Source organism: Diabrotica virgifera, chromosome 4 (assembly GCF_917563875.1).
Source record: "Diabrotica virgifera virgifera chromosome 4, PGI_DIABVI_V3a".
NCBI lineage: Eukaryota > Metazoa > Arthropoda > Insecta > Coleoptera > Chrysomelidae > Diabrotica > Diabrotica virgifera.
Window position 1 is genome coordinate 200,910,806 of NC_065446.1, and position 25,232 is coordinate 200,936,037.

Here is a 25,232-nt window from a genome sequence, read left to right on the forward strand (position 1 = left end):
TTGGCCATCATTGGATACTATTCAAGTATCTGCGATTGTGCGATTACCAAAATGTTATCGCCAATCGGTGTATCTGGTGTTATTTATAGATACTCCGTTGACTTGAATTCTACCTTTAGCGCTTTATGAACTATCTCTTCTGAATATTTATATGTTAAAGAGCAGCGAAGAAAGTATCCTCTGATAGTTCGTTGCCAATCTTTATAGATGCAACTTGATTAAAGTAAAGGTTGATATTATTATTCTATCTTTCATATCCAGATTTTTATTTTGAAGTAGCTGTAGGAGGCGATTATATATGAGTTTTCTGAAAATCTGTTGATGTATAATTTTCAAGAATATATCTAGAGTGTGGCTTATTAATCATCAAGCGTGGAGTTCAAGAAGGATGTATATTGTCATCACTGTTGTTTTGTCTTTACGCTGAACCAATCTTAAATGAAGTGTTGGAAAACGCAAAAGAGGGCATAATCATTAATGGCGTGCTTATGAAGAATATCAGACACGCAGATGACACCTTGTTAGTGACAGGATCAACTGAACATCTTCAAGGGTTATTGAACCAAATGGTGGCGATCTGTGCGATATATATGGACTCAAACTCAACGCAAGAAAAACAAAGGTTATGGTTATTACCGTTGATTGATATATTGATAACCATATTAATATTTCAATCAACTTTATTACTAAACAGGCAACCGTAAATAATAAAAACTATAACGTAACAATTGGTAATGAATGGCCCAATTGAACGCGTAAGTTATCTTGTATATCTGGGTACTCATATTAATGAAAGCTGGAACCCTAGTAGAGAAATAAAAGTAGAATTGCCACAGCAAGAACAAGTTTTATGAAATTTAAGAAAATCATTTGCAGTCATGATCTTAACTTGGAACTTCGCATAACAATGGTTCGATGTTACATATTCCCAGGACTACTTTACAAGGTTGAAGCATGGACCCTGACAGAATCGCTTTTGAAGAACGTAGAAGCATTTGTGATGTGGGTCTACCGCCGGATTCTGAAGATCAGTTGGGTAGAGTCACAAACGAACGGGTTTTGCAACGTTTGAATAAAAGTTGTTAAGTGGTGAACACGGTTAAGAGGCGTAAATTGGAATACTTTGGTCATATAATGCTTCACCCAGAAAAGTATGACATACTTCACCTTGTCATGCAAGGTAAAATAATGGGAAAAAGAAGTGTGGGCCGCCGTACAACTTCTTGGCTTAAAAACCTCCGCCAATGGTTTGAGAAAACTAACACTGAACTATTTCGTGTGGCTGTAAAAAGACAATGATTGTTAATGTGCTGGGCAAGATGAGAGCCAACGATCGACAAGCGGTCTCTGCACCTTAAGAAGAGGCTCATTAATCTGATGGTTCGACAGTCACAGCATTCTGTAGAGTTAGCTCTAGAGTATTTTCGGTAAAGCTACAAACTTCGACTTAGCCATTCTTTTGAAATGAAGCCTGTCTAATATGAAGCCAATGATTAGTTTAATAATTTCTGCTGGCATCTTGACAGGACTTATTGTAGCTTTACTTCTTATACTTTTCGATGGCTACGTTCTTGTACAATCATCTCTTTTCTATAAATTACAATATCTTCATAATTCATCATGATTTTGTAGCGTTACTATTTTTCTTTCCCTTTAGGATCTCATTCGTTGGATTCAGCGTTATGGTTTTAAATGTTTCCTCCCATTTTCTGTTCGAATCTTCTTTTGGATCGATAATATGTATCTTTATTTCCTCGTTAATTTTTTTTGACAGTATTCATCCCTTACAAATGAATCTTTCAAAAATGAACGTTGTATTTGAATCTTATTGCAACGTGGAATTAGTTTTGTGAATCGGAGATTCAAAAACTAACCTGTACTCTAAACATACAGGATCGGGTGCTGATGCCATTTACGAGTCTTCTTTTTGGTACTACGAATTATTTATTACTACTTATTTACTGCAGAAAGTAAACTATCTAGGCAGAAAGGGAATATCAAACGACAAGGAGATGGATCTGGACAATAATAAAATGCTCTATTTGCGTCAAATTTAGTATTTATTTTGTTATTATTTTACCATATGGTCTTGGAACGAGACCTTACCAACATTGTTAAAATAGTTTTTATATGTTTCTCTTATATTTCTTGCAAAAAAACTAGCGTTTGTGATCTTTGTGTTTTCCAAATTGGTCATACTGCTCCCGGTTTGTTGTCTCCATTCACCAGGTATTACAGTGCCATTGTTAATATCTTCACGATCGATGCACTTTTCAGTAATATAATTACTTTTACATGTCTTCCGCAAAAAATTATGCAACGCACAACATGCTAATATTACAAGTTCAATTTTGTCCAAATTAATATTAAATGGCTGTTGAAATATCCGAAACCTCGAAGCCAATACCCCAAAAACATTTTCCACAACTCTGCGAGCTCGACATAAGCGATAATTGAATACTTTTTCTTCATAAGTTGGGTTTTTTTGAGAATACGGTGTCAATAAGTTTTCCATTAGTGGAAATGCTTCGTCTCCAATGAAAACATAAGGCACCTTATCTTCTGTTCCTGGCAGTTCAGTGGGGCTTGGTATGTTTATATTTTTGGCGAGTACCCGCTTTGTTTGCGACCATATTCCCCCATCGGAGGTCATTTGGTCATTTGTTCCAGTATGAACATATATAAATTCGTAATTTGCATTTACTATAGCCAATAGTACTACACTATTGCCTGGTTTTTTCATGTTTATATGTTTTCCGTCGATTGCGCCTAAGCAATTAGTGAATTGCCAATGATCCTGGAATCCATTGCTTACTTCTTTCCACTCAGCTTCTGTTGATGGTACCTACAAATAAAAAAGGGGAAAATATATTTTTGTCTTAAAATTCTAGGTCGTTCAATAAGCTTTGCGGTTCGATAAGAAAAACACAATTTTATGACTTGAAATACACTTTATTATTGAGTATAGTCTGCCTGAACATAAATACACTTGTTTCAATTAGATTTCAATTTATAAATTCCATCTCTCAGGGAGAATCAGGAAGGGCTGCAAAATACGCTTCCACGGCTGTTATATACTCATCATTTGATGAAAAACGCTTTCCACGCATAAATTTTTTTAGGTATTGAAACAGATGGAAGTCGCTAGGAACCAAATCTGATTAATACTGTGGATACTCCAACAGTTTGAACTTTACGTCATGGATTTTAGCCATTGGTAAAATGCTCATGACACCGTGCATTGTTCTGATCAAAAAGGATTTTTTTCTTTTGAAAACCGGGTCTTTTTTTATGATTTTTTTCCTTCAGCTGGTCTAAGAGGTTAAAATAATATCAAGAATTTATTGTTTTGTCAGTTTTCAAGTAATCCACAAAAAAATTCCTCTAACATCCCAAAAACTGACGCTAAAATCTTTTTGGTCGATTTCTGGACACAAACTCGTTTTGGACCCGAAAAAGCAGGTTCTACCCCTTAGAGACCGACCGATTAATCGGCTTCGGCATCGGCTTCGGCCACCTTCGGCCAATATTTAAACCTTCGGCCAAAATTCGGCTTCGGCCAAAAAGAAGCCGAAGGTTTCGCCGAAGGTGGAATAATAAAATGCTCTGAGTATACTATACTATATAAATAATCTCTAATAATGCTTCGGCGAGCCTTTGATAATTTGAATAATATTTACACCCTATTTTATATCCTAATAAACTAAAACGTTTTACAAACTTTCAGGTAGTAAGTAGGATATAAATTTAACAATAGGCCAAGTTGTCTCAAAGATCTTCATTTGAATATTTCTCACGTAGTAAAATTCTGAGAAACTATAATAATTTTATTGTATTTGTTAAAACTCAAGATTACTGGTGTTTGAGTACCTAAATATTAATGGCAAAACATCGACCATCGACTATCCCTACTATGAATGCAAATATTTAGTCACCTTCGGCTTCGGCTTCGGCCGAACTTCGGCATCCGCTTCGGCTTCGGCCAAAAAAAAACACATTCGGTCGGTCTCTACTACCCCTCTTTAACCTCTTGTTTTGATTCAGAATCGTGGTGATAGATCAAGTCTCATCCATTGTGATGAATCGACATACAAAATCTACTTTATCCCTTCGAAAACGCCCTAAATATTGCTGAGAAGGTCGCATTTGAATGTGTTTGTGTTCCATTGTCATAAAATTCGGCACCCATTGTGACCACAGCATTTTGAAACCCAATACTTCAGCCAAAATTTGCATACATTGCCCAATGCAATACCTAGGGATTCTACTAAATCACTTTCAGTTATTCGACGAGTTTCCAGTACCATATCCCAGATCGTGTGTTTTTTCTACGATTTCTGGTGTTGCTGTTTTTGGGCATTCTTGACGTGGATCGTCTTCAAGGCTTGAACGACCACATTTAAATTGAGCAACTCACTTTCTACTGTAATAATTGAAGGTGGATTTATACACTTTCAACCTTCGTTCATAAATTTCCTTTGCTTCTAAACTGAAACTTTGCACTGCACTATACTTGATTACTTCCATTGTAAAAAATACTGTGACCCATCGATACTAAAGGGCTTCTCAAAAAATAATGAATTGACAGAATGAAATAAAACTTCACATACGTTCATATGAAGAGTGTACCAGCATAACAAAAAAAAATTAGGCTAGTAGCAGCGCTCTCTCTTATCGAACCACAAAACTTACTGAACAGCCTAGTATGTCTGGGGCACAGTATAAAGAGGTTCCTCTATATACTGGAACTGGAACCTCTATATACTGTGTCTGGGGTATTAGTCTAAGACCTGGGAGCGGATTTTGTGCGTGATAAGTAATATGGAAAAACTATACGGGGATATGTTGAATTAGTTGTGTACATGACTTTCACCAACGGCCAGAAACCAGAGTGGGGCCGAGGGTAGTTATAAGGGGTCAAAGTCGCGGTTTTTATTATTTTTTATGACGCTCATGATCGAGATAGTGCACCAAAATTTAAAAATAAGTAGGTCATGACGTACCTCTAGGTAAGTAAAATCTCTAGGGGCGCAACGCTGCGTGGCTGACAAAGGGGTGGGGGTAGGGGTGAATATAAAAAATATAAGGGGTTTTTTGCGACGTTCGTGATTGATATAGTGCACCAAAATTTGGGTATATGTAGACCATGTCATAGATAAGTAAAATCACCAGAGCCGGAAACCAGAGTGGGGGAGGAAGGTAGTTATAAGGGGTCAAAGTCCCGTTTTTTATTATTTTTTTTTTGTGATGCTCATGATCGAGATAGTGCACCAAAGTTTGGAAATAAGTAGGTCATGACGTAACTAAGTAAAATCTCCAGGGGTGGAACGCTGCGTGGCCCACAAAGGGGTGGGGCAGCGGTGAATATAAAAAAATGTAAGGGGTTTTTTGCGATGTTCGTGATTGAGATAGTGCACCAAAATTTGAGAATAAGTAGACCATGACATAACTAAGTAATATCCCAAGAGGCGGAAACCCAAGAGGTAGTTATAAGGGGTAAAAGTCGCGGTTTTTATTATTTTTTTTGTGGCGCTAATGATGGAGATAGAGCACCAAAATTTGGGAGAAAGTAGGTCATGACGTAACTAAGTAAAATCTCCAAGGGCGGAACGCTGCTTGGGGTACAAAGGGTGGTAGGCAGGGGTAAGTATAAAAATATATGGGGATTTTTTCCGTTCGTGATCGAGATAGTGCACCAAAATTTGGGAATAAGTAGATCATGACATTAAAAAGTAAAATCTCCAGGGGCGGAACGCTGCGTGGGGGACAAATGTTGTGCCTGGTCACAAAAAAAAATAATACACACTGCGACTTTGACCCCTTAAAACTACCCTCATTACCAACTCTGATTTCCGGCTCTGGGGATTTTACTTAGCTAAGTTATGGTCTACTTATTCCCAAATTTTGGTGCACTATCTCAGTCTAGAACGTCGCAAAAAACCCCTTTTATTTTTTATATTCACACCTACCCCCACCCCTTTATCGGCCACGCAGCGTTCCACGCCTGGAGATTGTACTTAGTTACCTCATGACTTACTTATTCCCAAATTTTAGTGCACTCATCTCGATCATGAGCGTCACAAAAAAAATAATAAAAACGGCGACTTTGGCCCCTTATAACTACCCTCGTCCCCCACCTCGGGTTTCCGGCTCTGAGGATTTTACTTAATTATGTCATGGTCTACTTATTCCCAAATTTTGGTGCACTCTCTCAATCACGAACGTCACAAAAAACCCCTCATATTTTTTGTATTCACCCCTGCCCCACCCCTTTGTCAGCCACGCAGCGTGCCACCCCTGGAGATTTTACTTACTTACGTCATGACCTACTTATTCCCAAATTTTGGTGCTCTATCTCGATCATGAGTGTCACAAAAAAAATAAAAAAAACCGCGACTTTTACCCCTTACAACTACCCTCGGCCCCCACTCTGGTTTCCGGCCGTTGGTGAAAGTCATGTACACCACTAACTCAACATATCCCCGTATAGTTTTTCCATATTACTTATCACGCACAAAATGCGCTTCTATCTCTCCGACTATATAGCAAGATTTATATAAAAAAATCAAACAAGAATTTGAAGTTTTATTTCCAGAAAAATAAAACCTCTAATTAGAAATTAGACCACGATTCTGGTTACGCCTATTAGTGGATTCTATTACTTGCAAACCAAGCGACTGATGATTAAAAGAAGATACGGGGAGGTCTAAAAATTGCACTCACTACCTGTCTATTCATCACGATCAAATTCCAACGAAAGCTTGGTCCCGATACGCAGTGAGGAGTAAAACTAATACAAAATAATTCGTTGCAAAACGAAATTAAGAGACGTCTTATATTTTAGTTCGTTCAGAGAGCGCCATAAATGCTCTAGGTACGTTTGACTTATTAGTTGTAATTCGATATTCAGAGGTTGGATTTGTTTCAGTTCGTCCAGAGGTACATAGTCATATATACACCCTCTGAAGATATTCAATGAGAGTGAAACGTACGTAAGGGCGTTTATGGCGCTTTCTGAACGAACTGAAGACATCAATATAAGACGTCTCTTAATTTTTCACAGCGAATTATAATGTTGATAACCTTCTAAAAACAAATCTATCGGAATATATTTTGCTTTAAAAATATATTATTTGTAAAAATATATAATATACAGGGTGTCTAGAGACTCTCCTGACAAACGAAGACTTCTTCAGATAATTTTAAGACAGTTTAACCCAATTCACCTAGTCCGAAAATGCTTCCTAATGAAGCTAGAGTTCCTTGAAGATGGCGACTCGTAATTAGTTTTTTAATGCCTCTAGAAAGCTTCTATTTAAAAAAAAAACGAAAACAAGTACACCTATTTATCTTCCAGCGATAAATTGATTTCATTAATTATTAATTTCTAGTATTTTCCGTTTTGGGTAGGGCAACGGTTATTTTACCGCATAAGTCTTTTGTCTTTGACTTTTAAGCATTTTCACACTGGATTATTGAAGTGTGAGATATTCTAGCACTGAAAGATACTCTTGGTTTAAGTCGGTAGGATACACCGCTTTCTAAAAAAATCGATTTGAAAATTTTTCGTTTTTGAATTTGAAAAAACTTAAAAAAAATATTTTTAGAAAAACGAATACCTGGTACTCTAGTACAGCGGTTCTCAATATTTTTGAGTCATGTACCACCAAATACTTTTTATTATTTTTCGTACCATCTAACTGAAATACCTATCTAGCTAGGTGATCTAATGAACTATAATAGTGGTGCTGATTTTTGGCTGTTTTTGCGTTTTATGTACCACCTCAAACAACAGTATGTACCACCAATGGTACATGTACCACAGATTGAGAACCGCTGCTCTAGTATTTATCTTCCAGAGATAAATCGATTTCATCAATTGCGAATTTCTAGTACCGGTCATATGTACGTTTTGACTGGGTCAACGGTTATTTTTATCGCACAATTTTTTTGTCTTTGATTTTTAAGCATTTTTGACAGTAGATTATTAAATTATAAGATATTCTAGTACTAAAAGTTACTCTTGCTTTATGTTGGTAAAATACACCGCTTTTTTTTTAATTTTTTTCAAATTCAAAAAACGAAAAATTTTCAAATTGATTTTTCTACAAAACGGTGTATCCCACCAACTTAAGCAAGAGTAACCTTTAGTACTAGAATACCCCTCAATTTAATAATCCAGTACCAAAAATGCTAAGAGTTAAAGACAAAAAAGTTATACGATAAAATAACCGTTACCCTACCCAAAACTGACGCTTATGGCCGGTGCTAGAAATGCGCAATAATTCCTGGAACGGATTTATCTCTGGAGGGTAAGTAGGCGTGGCAGGTGGCAGTTTTCGTTTTATATAAAGAAAGGCATTTTGGAGGTATTTAAAAAAAACTAATTACAAGGCGCCATCTTGAAATAGAGCTCTAGCTCCCTTGGGAACAGTTTCCCATTAGGATCCACTTAGGCAAATTGGGTTAAATTAAATTATCCTAAAATTTTCTGAGAAATCTCCGGTCTTCGTCTGTCAGGAGAGTTGGCCACCCTGTAGGTATAAAGTATATTGTATAAAAAATTGGTTTTTGTTTTTACTTACCTTTAAATAATTCGTTTTCAGTGCATCGTATATCGCCTTGCACGTCTCTGGTATAATCTTGCTTAACGCTTGAGGTGAAATTCCGGTTTTGAATTTCAGATCTTCGTAAGAACATCCTGTTGCCAAAAATCTTAGTGTAGCCACTAACCTTTCTTCGGCAGATATTGCTTTTCTCATAATTGTATCTCTTTTAGTAATTTTATCACAAAGTAAAGCCAGCAAGGAGGTATATGCATCAGAATCCATCCTTAAGTCATAGTCGGGGGGCTCTTTTTCTTCAAGTTCTTTCAATAAACTCACGTTGGAATTGTTTCTGTCTCTGTCCAACGACCACTGTTCACACCATTTTCTCTTTTTCACAGGTTTCTCGTCATCTTCGTCCATAAATAAAATCGCAACTAAGGCAGCAACTTTTCTTTTTGAAATTCGTGAAAACATAATATCACTCGTTTGTTTGCGCTAACAACTCACAACTCAGATTACACGTACACGGTACACGTGGACGTGGATTCCACTATTTGGACGATTGTTCGAGTGATTTCGATCGTTTGACGGCGAGAAGTGGGGAAGACGTATGAAAATCCAGTGACGTACACTCACTTTTTTTTAACTTTAATTATGTTATACTTTTCTTAAATATTATTTGTTCGAAATTGGCCACTTACAGGTTTTTACTGACGCTGACGTTTCGATCTTTATATCCAAAGACCGTTTTCAAAGATATAAATAAAATATAGTTATATTTATTTTATTTCTTTATTATATATTTAAATAATAAAACACTGGCGGGCAGAAAATTTAGGTATACTCAATTCGCTCTATCGAGATTCACTTTGACACTGACGTTAGTAATTCCTTTTTTGAAAAGTTCAGTTGTCAGAAGTGACTGGAAATTACTAAAAAACCAACGCTCCTGCTCATATCCAATATTATTAATAGTAATAGTATATTACATACCTAGCGGGAAAGTACTCTATTTCAGCCGAGCGGCAAGGTAGTTTACCGAGGTGCGAAGCACCGAGGTAAACTACAGACGCGAGGCTAGAATGAGTTCCCGCGAGGTTTGTATACTATTTTACTCACAATCGGTTAGTAGTTTATGGATTTCTAATACTCACAATCTACCAATAATAATTTCGTTTCAAATATCTGTATCCATTTTCATTATGTGATAAGATGAATTATTTTAAGTAACCTGTGAAGTACCTAACCATTAATTGTACATATAATCAAATTGTGTTTATTTTACAAAAATGTCTGATAGTGAATTTGAATGTACGCCACCAGAAATATAACAATGTTATAAAAATATGGATATAAAAATGTTAACAGGTTTACAGGACATTGTTTTAGACCAGGTGGAGACATCCTACAGTTGAAAAAGTTGGGGGGTTGGAAATCCAACACCGTAGCAGAGGGATATGTGGAGAATTCATTACATGGACAAATAAAAATTGCTAATATGTTGTCTCATCTAGAAAATCCAGAAACGTCGGCGTCATCATCTATTTCTGAAACTCATAATTTTGAGCAACACGGTCTTACTTTAACCGTTAATAGTAATCATAATTCCAATGTAACTATTAATATTTATAATTCCAAATAGCTTTCTTTTTGTTATTGTTGTTGTTGTTTCTTAATTAAATAAATGTTAAGTGGATTCTATTCTTTCTAAACCATCTTTTAATCAAAAATGACATTGACATTTGCAGGTAGAAAAGTGACAGATGCTAGCCGGGAAAGTACTTTCCCGGCTAGCTGGGAAAGTAAAGTACCTAAGTAATAAGTCGCTTCCTGATTACTTCAAAGGTTAGAAATCCATAAATTACTAACCGATTGTGAGTAAACAGACATAAAAATAACATAAACCTTACGCCAATCAATAATTATTTATTTACACCATTATAATGTATTGATAACAAATAAGAAAATTATTTGTTGTACAAAATAAACATATTTTGTAGAAATAAACTTCACAAAATTGTATGAGATTAGTAGACACTCCCACTATTTCTAATAATTCTTCTTTTTTTAATGAAAGGTTAAGTTGATTTGAGTTGATTTTAGCCTTAGACAAGGAAAGAGAGACTCTTTTTTCCTTGTCTAAGATTTTAGCAGTTAATAGTGTGAGGTAGGAATTTTTGTGTTGTATGTTTCCTATTCCGAATGTGTCAAAAAATCTCGCGAGAGCGAATATAGGCAATATTGCTACAAAATGTCGACCGCTTGGCGCTTGGCTAACATTTGATCAAGGGGGGCGGCTCCAGGACCGATTATCGGGGGCATGAACTTGAGGGGGGTCTGTTTGAAAATTTTTAATTAGAGCTAAAATGGTGAGATTTAAGGCACTTTTCACACACTTTTGAGTGCCAAAAAGAAATTCAAAACTTATCTTACTAAAGTATTTTTGAAGTCATACTTCTTTAGGCGCGATTGGGGGTGAATTTTTATAATTCTGCTCGCATGCGCACACAGACAGTATGGACTTTGTTGCTAAATCTTTTAGGTTATGTATGTTGTATCAGTCCAAAAAAGGTGTGGAAAGAATATATTAGTGTGTTTAGTAAATATATTTATTATAATTTTTGTGTCTTTGGATTTGTCTTCCTCGGGAGTAAGATAATACGTATTATTAAAACATTTTTATATTTTACACTTCACTTCGTCTATGTGTTACCTTGATTTGTCATAATGTCCGAGAAACCGTAAAAACAATACCGTCGTAATGTATTGGTAGAGGTAGAGCATTCGACTGCGGATCGAAAGGTCCCGGGTTAAAATGCAGACAGTTGCCGTCCTTTTTTTTCTTAATTTTTGGATTTTTGGAAAGTGGTAAGTATTAAAATTAGTTTAATATTTAAATAAAATAAAAATAAACTGTTTAAAGTATTTTATTTCGTTGAAATCATATAATAGAAGTATAATTTCTTCCTTGCTTACAAATTACACACACATTATTTTTTATTTGTCGAAAAATCAACAAATTTTTTAAATTCTCGGAGAGGGCCATGGCCACATTTGATGCCATTTTTCTGCCCACAATTCCTTCATGAACGTATATAGAAGATTATTATGAACAACACTGTTGTGTTTACTAATTTACTGTAACCACAGATACTCTGCAATTATGCCACAATTCGATCACAACCGAATTAACTTATACTGGGGAGACTTTAACAGTCACAGTGTACTTTGGGGAGGATATAACCCGGATATCTGTTTTTAAAGTAATTACCTCGAAGACCGATGTACCAAAGTAGTAGGTATATGGCCCCATACCAAAAACTCAGCATAGACTAATTGGTATGGTATAAACATCTTTCCAATTGTCAGACCACAAACTATTCCATTCAGAAGGAGATTTAACTTAAAAAAGGCAAACTGGCAAGAATATGCAGACATGCTAGATTCTGAGCTGCTACGTCTTGAACCAAAAGTAGAGAACTACGAAAAATTTGCAGAGGTAATAAAAAATGTGTCTAGAAAAGAAAAGCTATCCCCAGAGGATGTAGGCAACAATATGTTCCCGGGATGTCCAGCGAGTCCAAAGAACTAATGAGAATGAGAACATACATATTTTCGTACGAAACCCTCTATTCCACTGACTCTTTTAGCCAAGAAACGGTTGACTACGGACCAGTCCTACTCCAACAGCTGATTCAAAAGAAAGAAAAAGTGGATTGAAACCCTAGAAAAAATGGACATGGAACCTTGTAAAAAACTTAGCGGTAATCCAAAAAAACATAAACCACATTGTAAGGTTACAGCAAACCAAGTTGCTACTCAACTCCTTATGAATGGAAGAACTAAGAACAGATATAAAGACCCATATACTACAAGAAGATTTAATTGAATTTGACAGCAGCCTCTGACACAGTAATGCACAAAACATTGCTCTGCAAACTATACGACACTCAATTATCACCATCTGGATAAGGTCGTATATTCCTTACTGCAAAAAGAACGGCCTCCCACAGGGAAGTGTTTGAGCACGAATTCTCCTCAATACACAAACGACCAACCTACGCCGACTGAAACCAAGCATTTCCTCTATGCTGGCGGCATTGTATAAATGGCTGGCGGTCTTGCAATATTATGTGCTCAAGGAAATAGCGTTGAAGAAGTAGAAGAGAAACTTGAAACTGCCTTAAAAACAATGACAGAGTACTATCTGCAGAATTCCCTGAGACCTAATCCCTCTAAAACCCAAATCTGCCAATCTGCGCCTTCCACTTTCGCGCAGACCAACCTATATCTTGGAGCAACTCTGGACCGGTCCCTCACCTACAGACAAAATTGCATTAAGACAAGAGGGAAAGTAACAAATAGGAACAGCATACTCAGAAAGCTAACGGGAAATAAATAAGGTGCATGTCCTGGCGTCTTAAGAACAACGGCACAGGCATTGTCTTTCTCAACTGCTAAATATGCGTGCCCCATTTGGGGCAGATCTGACCACGCCAAACAAGTTGATACTGCGCTAAATGAGACATGCAGGATAGTAACGTGGTGCATGAAACCAACAACAATCTCAAATCTATTTATAAAGCAGCGGGTTTTGCAGAACCCTCAACACGCAGAGGCGCTGCAGAGCACATAAAGAAAATTAAACAGATTGCGGATAAGCAGCATATAGTCTATACCAGGGGTTCCCAACCGGTGGTACGCGTACCACTGGTGGTACGCGGGAAGATTTCAGGTGGTACGCGTCGCGTGGGTGAAACAAGTGATTACACTGGGCTTCTGTCTGCGAAAGTACCAGTGCGCTATTCGTATATTTTTACGATTTGATTTTCATGAAAAAATTTAGAAGAGTTTTTGTTCTGCAGACCTCTTAAATCAAACACTACAGCGGAACTCATTTTTAATACAATAAATGAGTGCTCAAAATAGACGTTCCTTGGCCAAAGTGTATTGGTTTATGTACAGATGGAGCAAAAGCAGGAGCGTCATTTGAAATTTTGTTTGGGGGGGGGGCAAGCACTATATATACAATTATATATGATGTTATGATGAATATTGATGTATTTTCTGTAAATTTCAGTCATTTTCAGGGCCAGAAATGACGCCCCTGAGTAAAAGCCATGTCAGATAAATTGACAGGACAAGCAGCAAAAATAAAGAAAGTTGCTCCTGAATGCCGAAGTACACATTGGTTCTACATCGAGAAGAATAAGCTGCTAAAAGTATGCCAGAAAATATGATATCTATTTTATTACATACTTTATAAAGGGCTCTTATTTCAAGATTATGCTCCTTGATGTGTGAAGATATGAGTAGCGAGTCCAAAACTCTTCTGTTGCATTAGAAGTGAGATGCTTATCTCGAGGGAAAATTTTCACTCGTCCTTTCGAACTGAGGTCAGAAGTTTTAATGATTTTAATTGGAAAAAAATGACATGAACAACTTGTCCTCTGATGAAGAATGGTTGTCAAGATTGGCGTATGTAGCTGAAATTTTTGACAGACTCAACACACTGAACATGAATCTTCAGGGAATAAACACATCACCCTTCACAGCCAATGAGAAAATAAACTCCTTAAAAAAAGTTGGTGCTTTATGTACTCAAATATAGGGGAAGAATGTCTGCATTTCCTCCGCTGTCATCATTTTTTGAAGAAAACGAAACATCCCCAATATCAAATGTGGTTGCTGAAATAATTCTTCACTGGGAATTTTTTCAAGAAAGTTTTAATAAATATTTTCCTGAAAATTATTCTAAACTTGACTGGATCAGAAATCCTTTTGCATGAATCTCACCAAATGAGTTGGAATTACAGGGAACCTTCATCGATCTAACAGAAGACAGTTCTATGAAAGACAGTTTTAAAGAGAAATCCTTAATTGACTTCTGGATCGGGTGTAAATTCGAGTATCCAATGCTGTTTCGGCAAGCTATGCTGTTTTTGATGCCATTTGCCACTAGTTACTTGTGTGAGACTAGTTTTTCTGAACTATTGTATATAAAAAATAAATATAAAAACAGACTAGCAAATGCTGAAGAGGACTTAAGAATAAAATTAAGTCAATTACTCCTGCAATTAACAAGTTATTCCCAGGCAAACTGCAACAAACTTCGCAATTAAAATAAGGCAGTTTCTAAAAAAATCAAAAATCGGAGGCGGGGGGCTTCCATCCATTCCATGCTCCCCCCACGCAAAATTTGCTGGTACGCCAAAAACGTTAAAATATTTCAGGTGGTACCTACGCAATTGCTAAAAGGTTGGGAACCCCTGGTCTATACCAAGTCTATCAAAGCTCGAACACCACGAATCGCCTGAGTATTTTCCTCTTCCTCAGGTTCAATGGACCAGCCAGAGTCTAGACTTTAAAACGTGGAAAAATATGAAAAGGACACAAGAACGGGGGTCGCTCCAGTAAAATCAAACATGGTAAAATGGAGGAAAATAGGTACCTAAACCAGACCAAGATGATGTGAACTGTGACTGTGGAGAAACCAGAATATGGAACATCTTCTTACATGCAGATATGAGAAACTGTCCTCATCGATGTACCTCCGTATTTACTATTATTATTTATCTATGAGGAAGACCACAAAAACGATGATTAGATGAGATCAAAGCAAAAACTAACACCAAATAGCACAAAACAGAGAAGAATGGAGAACTCATGGGGAGGCCTTTGTCCAGGAGAGGATGCAAACAGGCTGAAGAAGAAGAAAGTTCAATAAGCAGTAGGTACGATAAATCCTTACTTAGGTATGTGTGTTGGTTTTGTTGTTCGATTTTACATTTTGAACAATCTAATCGATATTTTTATCATTTCTAGACCCCCCAACACGACATTTTCGTGAAATTCGATCCAAGAGAAAGGCTTTCTTTGGTGATAGTCACAGCATGTTCTAAATAACAATCTAAAAATACCCACATACAGAATACAGTAACTCCTTCATGCAAGAATAGGTAACCATCATGGTCGTGAACCTCATGACATTCCTCAAAGACGTGACTATTTTATGTAGAATTTTCATGTATCAATGTTTATGATATGATACATTAATGCATAGAAAAACATAATTTGAGAACCATATGAAAGTAGAGCATTTTTATTGTTTCAATGCAGGTGCAATGACTCACTGGAGATTTCAGGGAAAATTGAAATTCAATAAAGTACGTTATGGCTAGCGTGCCGCTCGCCGTGGAATTATTGGGAATGGAAAAAAATTTATTTAATAATCAAATAATGTGATGTACAGCAGTGGTGTCATGGTGTAAGAACGCGTGGGAACGCCGTTCCCACACTGGTTAAGAAAAGAAAAAAAAATAAATAGAGAATTTAGGTTTTGTAAACAAAAATTAGCAGTGCGTTCCGGCACTGCTAATTTTGCCATGACACCACTGATGTACAGTACAATAATATGATCACAATTATAAAATTGTTGTATTTAATCATGAGTTATATCTCTAAAATAAACAATTATGCTTACAGCTAAAAAGCTAGGTACATCTACCATCAGATGCATAAAAAAGCAGCTTGCAAAGTTTAAAGGCAAAATTACTAAGGCGAATATATATGAAGCGGTAAGTGACAATGGTAAAATACATTATGACAAGACGTCTGAGATTGGTAGAACAAACTGACCCAGCTAGAAAAACACTATGTTTAGACCCATTGGTCAGATAAGACAAGGAGAACCCAGACCGAGGTTCCTTAATAAAATCGCTGAAGACATATGGGAATACGTGAAGACATGAGAAATATGGATATGGGAATGACTGGAGAACATTAGAGAGATATCGCAAAGGTTAACGTTAATAACGTGTCAAGACGTAAATAACAGATAACGGTCTATCTATTTCAACACAGACATCAAGATAGTTATCGCAAATGTTTTGGGGCGGGGCTTAATGTTATTATGACAACCGACGTTTGGAATTAAATGTAACCTAGAAATTAATGTTGAGGAATACTGTGAATATTCTTTTATTGAAAAATGAATTTGGATATTGAGCAGGTTGACATGCATTTTAATTTTAATGATTTAACCAAGAATAAATATAAATAATCAGTATAAAAATAATGTAAAATATCTGAATAACTAATATCCTAAGCACAAAAAGTAGTCTATTGTACCTAGACAAAATAAGAACACAAGCATTTCTTAACACAGGAAACAAGATGAATTATAATTTTTAATTTATAAAATTTGTATTCTACAAATTATTTTTACGTTTCATCCCAAATGTCAAATTACCGTTAACGTTATTACCGCCCCTTATTTCGACCTAAATAGCGGGATACGTTATCCGGTATTAGCGTAACATTCACTCTGCGCTTGCGTACATATCAAAATAGCGTATTCCACTATTAGCGTGCGGTAAAAATGCCTTTGCGATATCTCTCTATTATTGACGAGACAAGGACCAACGCAGAGTTGTAAAACCAGAATGATAATGATGCTAGGGTACTTTGTTTTGTTCCACCAAAGCACCATAAGTAACTATTAGGTATATTCTTCTATCAGTAATTCTTCAGTTTGAATACAAAATCTTACATTGTTATTCCTTTTTTTTTCGAATTATTTAAATTGAGAAGTACGTATGCGTCTCGAGGCCACAAAAGACGTTTGTATTCAACGAATCATGTGATGCATAGGTACCACTTACTTCTCATATACTACAAGAATGAACTTCTCGTACAGTACAGCCAGAGATCGGTTAGAAAATTTAAACTACAGTAGACTCTCTCAGTAGACAAAAGACGTTTGTATTCAACGAATCATGTGATGCATAGGTACCACTTACTTCTCATATACTACAAGAATGAACTTCTCGTACAGTACAGCCAGAGATCGGTTAGAAAATTTAAACTACAGTAGACTCTCTCAGTAGACAAAAGACGTTTGTATTCAACGAATCATGTGATGCATAGGTACCACTTACTTCTCATATACTACAAGAATGAACTTCTCGTACAGTACAGCCAGAGATCGGTTAGAAAATTTAAACTACAGTAGACTCTCTCTATAACGAACACGGATATTACGAGTTTTCGCTTATAACGACGTACGCTAGATGTCCCACGAAATTCCTATTGAATTATAACACCTCTATAAAAAGGCATAATTAGTTATAACGAGGAAAAATGAAATCGAAGAATATGTTTTTCAGCTGTTTTTAACGAAGTAACGGCTATGGTGTATTCCACGAATATACGACTGTTTTGGATTATCGCGACAACGAATATTTTAGTGTGCAACATAAGAAGTACGAAAGTATTTTGCTCTAATAATTACTCCAATAAACAACAATATAATTTGCAATTTACTTTCGTTCTTTATATTTTGCACAGTAAAATATTCGTTGTCGCGATAATCCAAGAGGGTCGTATATTAGTGGAATGGAGTATATTAATAAATATCCCAACTGCTTGCATATAGAAATTCCCAACATCTGTGTTATTATGGAGGCCAGTGGCAAACACTGCCTGCAATTAACTTCTTTCTGTTTATCTATCGACCGATATTGAATACATATTGCAGGAAAGTTACAATTTACGATGGTAAATTTACGATGGTACGAAGTTTCATTGTTCAGGTCGACCATTGACACCTAATCAAGAGGCATCAAAACATTTCCATATTATTTTTGTCTGATTTAACGAGATCCGCTTATAACGAGGTAATTAGTCTGCCATTTCAGTTCTCGTTATAGATGGAGTCTACTGTATTATAACAAAATTGAGTTTGGCAATATTGTGTGAATACCAAGTCTTATAGGATATCCAAAGAACCGTAATTTAGTCCAGACAAATTAATATATTTTCTACTAACCAAAATGAGATGTTTCAACCAAATTAAGTTTCAAATAAGATGTGCAAAATAATTTTGAACTCGGTTCCGCTAATGAACTTGATTTTTTCCGTAAAAATAGAAAAAAAAAACGTTTCATTTATCTTGCATACTATTTATCATGAAATTATTTTAACTGTACTTACTAACTACTTGTACTTACTAACTGTACTTACTAACTAACATCACTATGCGCATTCCGACTGATTTTGGTTTCGAGTATAACTACTACTAAATTCACTACGCGTTAGATACTAGTTAATTATTGTCGGTGGGTGAGATAGTAGTAACTCTTTCTTATCAGTTATCATTATGCCATATGAATAGGAGCAGAAGCGTTTGCAAAAGCCTTTAAAACATTTTTTCAGACGAACACACTGTTCTGGATCAAAATTTTGTATTATACAGGGTGTCCCGAAAAGATTGGTCATAAATTATACCACAGATTCTGGGGTCAAAAATAAGTTGATTGAACCTAACTTACCTTAGTACAAATATGTACATAAAAAAAGTTATAGCCCTTTGAAGTTACAAAATGAAAATTAATTTTTTTGAATATATCGAAAACTATTAGAGACCTTTTATTGGAAATAAACGTGTGGCATTCTTATGGCAGGAGCATCTTTAAAAAAAAGTTATAGTGAAATTTGTACATCCCATAAAAATTTTATGGGGTTTTGGTCCCTTAAACCCCCCTTAACTTTTGTGTACGTTCCAGTTAAATTATTATTGTGCTACCATTAGTTAAACACATTGTTTTTAAATCTTTTTTGCCTCTTAGTACTTTCTCAAAAAGCCAGTTTTTATCGAGATATTTTGAATATTTGTCAAATCCACCACATATTTTTATATGGTTAAGTAACATTATAAAATATTATTTTCATATTATTACCTCTCTTATCTCTATAATCGTACATCTCCATATACAAATATGTGGTGGATTTGACAAATATTCAAAATATCTCGATAAAAACTGGGTTTTCGAGAAAGTACTAAGAGGCAAAAAAGTTTTAAAAATAATCTGTTTAACTAATAGTGGCACAATAATAATTTAATTGGAACGTACACAAAAGTTAGGGGGAGTTTAAGGGAACAAAACCCCCATAAAATTTTTATGGGGTGCACAAATTTGACTATAATTTTTTTAAAGATCCTCCTACCATTAGAATGTCACACGTATATTTCCAAAAAAAGGTGTCTGATAGTTTTCGATATATTGGAAAAATTTGATTTTCATTTTGTAATTTCAAAGGGCTATAACTTTTTTATGTGCACATTTGTACTAAGGTAAGTTAGGTTAAATCAACCTATTTTTGACCCCAGAGTCTGTGGTATAATTTATGACCAATCTTTTCGGGACACCTGTATAGTGATGACATAATTAGTAGTCCTTCGTCAAATGAAAATACAACATAATTTACAAAATATACTTTGATCGTCACAAAACTCAAGAACAATTGACGACACCTTTGAAAATGTTATTTCCCCATATTGTCTGCCGAGTGATGACAGTTCTTCAGATGATGATGCCATTACGATTGATCCCAACACACCCTTGATGTGAAATAATGTAGATCACTAGAACTTGAAAAATATTACATTTAATGTTCCAAACTCGAGTATCACAGCTGAATATTTTGAGATGTAGGGTAAAAAAGGCCTCGATAATTTTCTACTATTTGTAGATGACGATATTGGTTAGTGGATTGTGCCCTCGATTCCGATTCGATACACACATCAGAATTTGACTATAGGTGTTCCCGGTCCAAAAGCTAGGGTAGAAATACCGAAAAATAAAAACATTTTTGGCCATTTGCCAACACACACTTTAGTGACAATGAAAAGAAGAATAGAGAACTTAGGTTGTATAAACTATCACCCCTTTAGAAGAAACTGGTATCAAGTTTTCAGAGTGGTAGTCCAGGGGGAAGATATCTGCTTTGGTGAAATTCTAGGTCCATTTAGCAGCCGACTGTCTTTAGGTAGTACATAAAAAATAAGAGACATAACTTCGGGGTGAAGGGTGAAGGTAAACAATTCTGTTTGGATGAAGGTTATACTTGATCTACAAAATTGTGGAAATGATAAAACCAAAAATATGTCAGTTGCGGGTAGTGTTGTATTTCGTTTGCTAATAACTTATGAGAGATTGAACGTAATATAGGTCTAGACAATTTTTATACTAGCATTACATTAGTACATATTTCCTAAACAAAAATATAAATTTGGTGGTTAAAGTATAAAAAAATTAGAAATTAAAAAACAAAGGAGTTTTGAATACTGTATTGCAAAAAACTCTTCGGTATTTCATCAATCGATGTTTAAAGAATATCTACCTACCTTAGCAACATTCAAATTTTCAGTTTCTCACATAGTTTTTGAAGGTTAAAAATGGCCAATTTCGCAATTTTTCAATTTTTAATCGCTTATATGTCAAAAACTATCAACTTTAGAGAAAAGTCACTAAAGACATTTTCTGTTTGGAATGATCCAAAAAACCTAAAAAAAACTTTGTTCCATGCAAAAAAAAATATTTTAGAAAAAAAAAACAAAAAAAAAAACGTTTAAAAAATTTTTGACCTTCTTTTGGTCTTCTTTTGGTTCTTTTGGCAACATGCACATTTGTTAAAAGGTTAAAAGCTGTAAAAATTCGTACATTGTGAAGCATTATTATTGTGAATATAATTGTTCAAAATAACGAAATGAAAGCAATAAATTATCACTCATTTTTAATATTTATGATATGATATTAATGATGCCTAATTAGAATATCATTTTTATTGGAAAACATGTGATAAGGAGAAAACCTTTTATTTTTGAGATGTACTTTTTAACCTATGACAATTACTTACTTTTAAATGATTAATTGTTATCATCTTAAAATCAATTTTTTTAATCTTTTGTAGGCTAGTTCAGAATCCCGTATAATTTATATAGTCTCGTTTTGTTTTTATAACTATAAAATGAAGAAACCTATATAAAATCCTATTAATTTTCGGCACCGTAACTTTAGTCATAACCATTAACGATTCAAACAAAATCTTGGAGGAAGACGGAGAAATAACGGCCCGTTTTTTCGTTACACTCACATGACAACGTTCAACCAATCAAAACTCTGAGAATCGGGCGTTGGCACTGCGTTGGCTGCTGACGTCATTTGTCATATAAATAGCAACCGCGCCAAGAAAATCATCAAGTTCGTTTGGAAAGCTGCATTACTAGCTAATCTGAACGTCTGTCGTAATTTTGTTTCATTTGTGGTGTAAAAGTTAAAACTCATCAACCAAAATGGTAAGTATTCAAAATTGTTAATAATTGTAACTGTAACAATGCGGGAAATACTTCTATATCATTTATAGGAAGGAAATGGTATGATTTTCATTTTATTGCCTGACGTGGCGTCGCCATTTTGTACCGGCATTTCTTTTAACGGTTTTTTTGTAACTCAAGATAATTTTCCATGATTATTTTCAATTATTTTCTAACATCTAATAACAATCAAATCTCCCAAATCCGTTTTATAATGTATTTCTGTCTTTAAATTTGGTATAAAATGTATCACTAGTTTTTGCCGGTCACACCCTGGCAAGCCACATAATGTGAACCCTAGTAATTAAATTTAATGAAATTTATTAGAATTAATGAGAAAACTAGAAAACTTACAGGGAGAACTCATGCTTAGTAAAAAGCATTTTTAAAGTTTTTTCATTTTTTAATTCATATCTTCGTTTTCTACCCCGTATTTCACAAATTTTTTTATTTCTAGTAAGTAATTTTTACATACACTGTTGAAGTTGCTAATTTCGTCAGAATTTAACTTTGGCTGTATATTAAAAATATATATTTTCAAGTTTCATAACAGTTGCTATGTATGTATTGTTTTTCTTTTGCATCTTGTTTCTACATAAAGATTTTTTGCATCCTCATATATGTACTTTGTCCTCTTATTTCTTTTTTGGTCTTCCAACAGATCTGTTTCTTTGCATCTAGAAATTGTCTGGGGATTCTTTTTTCGTGCATGAGGGCCATGTCCCTGTTTACCATAATCTCTGCTGCCTAGTGTATTGTGCTAGTTGTTGGTTTGCTGTATTTTTATTAAATTTCTTAAATCTAATTCGCTAGTTATTTATTGTGCCCAGTATCCTATTAGGTCTGGATCCCGCATATGAAAAAAAAGTTGATTAATGGCAAGCTGAAAATTTGTTAATAGTTTAAGGGAGCCTAGTCGAACAAACTTTGAAATATGGGAAGACTGGAACAGCGGAAGTTTTAATTATTGTGGAACAGGTTAAAAATTTGGAACGGTCCGACCACGAAAACGTTACATGTATTTTGTCCGACAAAACTTCCAATTGATTTGTTAACCTTTCATTAAACTCTCTGCAAAAATCAGACTGCTATTTATCACCTGTCATAATTCCTGTCATTTGACATGTTCTATGTGTTCCACTCATTATAATGCCCATTTGGTGATAAAGAGCAGCCTGATTTTTAATGAAAGGGTAACAAATCAATTGGAAGTTCTGTCGGACAAAATGCATGTGACGTTTTCGTGGTCTGACTGTTCCACAATTAAAACTTCCCCTGTTCCAGTGTTCCCCTATATCAAACTAGACACCCTTAAGCTATTCACAAATTTTCAGCTTGCTATTAATCAACTTTTTTTTCATAAATGGGATCCAGACCTATATGCATTTTTCCTTTGAACACATAATGGATTTTACTTTAGTTTTATTGTATTTTACAGTTGTCCGTAGGTGATCTATTTTGTTCCATATCAATAATTCCAACATTTTTCTTCTGAACCTTGTTTCTATTTTTTTGTATTTGTACCTTTCTTATTACCATTAGTATTTGTGTACGGTATGTTATTACTGATGATTAGTTACATGTTCTCACCTTTCTAGCATTTTTTAAATACACAAGTAATTAAAATATGTTTTTCTATTTCAGCGTGAATGTATCTCAGTCCATGTTGGCCAAGCCGGAGTCCAAATCGGTAATGCCTGCTGGGAGTTGTACTGCCTGGAACATGGCATCCAACCTGACGGTCAGATGCCATCAGACAAGACTGTTGGAGGAGGAGATGACAGTTTCAACACATTCTTCAGTGAAACTGGTGCCGGCAAACATGTACCTAGAGCAGTATTTGTAGATTTGGAACCAACAGTAGTAGATGAAGTACGTACCGGCACATACCGTCAATTGTTCCACCCAGAACAACTCATCACTGGCAAAGAAGATGCCGCCAATAACTATGCTAGAGGTCACTATACAATTGGTAAAGAAATAGTTGACTTGGTATTGGACAGAATCCGTAAATTGGCTGATCAATGTACTGGACTTCAAGGTTTCTTGATTTTCCACTCCTTCGGTGGTGGTACTGGATCTGGTTTCACTTCTTTGTTGATGGAACGTCTATCTGTTGACTATGGTAAAAAATCAAAACTGGAATTCGCCATCTACCCAGCTCCTCAAGTATCTACTGCTGTAGTAGAACCATACAACTCCATCTTGACCACCCACACCACTCTTGAACACTCAGACTGTGCCTTTATGGTAGATAATGAAGCCATCTATGACATCTGCAGACGTAATCTAGACATCGAGCGCCCAACCTACACCAACTTGAACAGACTTATTGGCCAAATCGTATCCTCAATCACAGCTTCTCTAAGATTCGATGGTGCTCTAAATGTTGACTTGACAGAATTCCAAACTAACTTGGTTCCTTACCCTCGTATTCACTTCCCTCTTGTCACCTATGCCCCAGTAATTTCCGCTGAAAAGGCTTACCATGAACAACTTTCCGTAGCTGAAATCACCAATGCCTGTTTCGAACCTGCCAACCAGATGGTAAAATGTGATCCCAGACATGGTAAATACATGGCTTGCTGTATGTTGTACAGAGGGGATGTTGTACCAAAGGATGTAAATGCTGCTATTGCAACCATTAAGACCAAACGTACCATCCAATTCGTAGACTGGTGTCCAACTGGTTTCAAAGTAGGTATCAACTACCAACCACCAACTGTTGTACCTGGAGGTGATTTGGCTAAAGTACAACGTGCCGTATGCATGTTGTCCAACACTACAGCTATTGCTGAAGCCTGGGCAAGATTGGACCACAAATTCGATCTTATGTATGCCAAGAGAGCTTTCGTCCACTGGTATGTAGGAGAGGGTATGGAAGAAGGTGAATTCTCTGAAGCTCGTGAAGATTTGGCTGCTTTGGAGAAAGATTATGAAGAAGTTGGTATGGACTCCGGAGAAGGTGAGGGTGAAGGAGCTGAAGAATATTAAATTTGATTCCAAACATGACAAATCACTTGTTTTTAAGACAAAAAATTCCTTTCAATTTTTTTACACTTTTTCATTACTTTTCTGTGAAACGATTATTTAAAGTCTGATTTAATTTAATACAGAATTTTTTACGAGCATTTCTGTGTTTTATTTATAATTTTAAGAGAAATATTTTTTTATATTTACTGAAATTTTTCTAATTGTTGATAAGTACCAATCAATGTTGAAATATATGTAAGGAATATCTTCTGCAATACATAAATACTTAATATTTTCACTAATTCAAAATGGTGCCAGAACTATACTCAAATATGAGCAAAACTAGTTTTTACTATTAGTAAATTATTGTTGTTTATTTTTTGGTGGGTATTAAATTCTTATTTTTTTGATATGAGCCATAATTAAAAAATTTAAATTCAAATTAACAGATCAGTTTTATTCTATCAAGAATGGGTTGTTTTTAAAAAGTGAAACTAAAAGGATTTTATTAGTCGGATTTTTAATAACATGGTATATTTATTCACTTCCATCAC

General features: G+C 35.3%; 2 protein-coding genes across 2 annotated transcripts; one reads left to right on the top strand and one right to left on the bottom strand.

The window, feature by feature from the left end:
• Positions 1 to 2,041: 2,041 nt before the first annotated feature.
• On the bottom strand, positions 2,042 to 9,122 carry LOC114332779 (uncharacterized). The gene is made up of 2 exons (XM_028282554.2): positions 8,586 to 9,122; positions 2,042 to 2,845 (listed from the first exon to the last, which is right to left on the bottom strand). Exons 1-2 carry the CDS (start codon positions 9,021 to 9,023, stop codon positions 2,072 to 2,074), a joined length of 1,212 nt encoding a protein of 403 aa, XP_028138355.1. The 5' UTR covers positions 9,024 to 9,122; the 3' UTR covers positions 2,042 to 2,071.
• A 12,134-nt stretch (positions 9,123 to 21,256) lies between these two features.
• Positions 21,257 to 24,836, top strand: LOC114332778 (tubulin alpha-1 chain). Its single transcript, XM_028282553.2, has 2 exons — positions 21,257 to 21,687; positions 23,350 to 24,836. Exons 1-2 carry the CDS (start codon positions 21,685 to 21,687, stop codon positions 24,697 to 24,699), a joined length of 1,353 nt encoding a protein of 450 aa, XP_028138354.1. The 5' UTR covers positions 21,257 to 21,684; the 3' UTR covers positions 24,700 to 24,836.
• Positions 24,837 to 25,232: the final 396 nt, after the last annotated feature.

Bases quoted from the DNA above. Each gene is read 5' to 3' on its own strand.
- LOC114332779 (XM_028282554.2), bottom strand. From the start codon at position 9,023: ATGTTTTCACGAATTTCAAAAAGAAAAGTTGCTGCCTTAGTTGCGATT. The intron at 2,846-8,585 runs GTAAGTAAAAAC...TTTTATTTGTAG, and splicing joins TGAAAACGAATTATTTAAAG to GTACCATCAACAGAAGCTGA.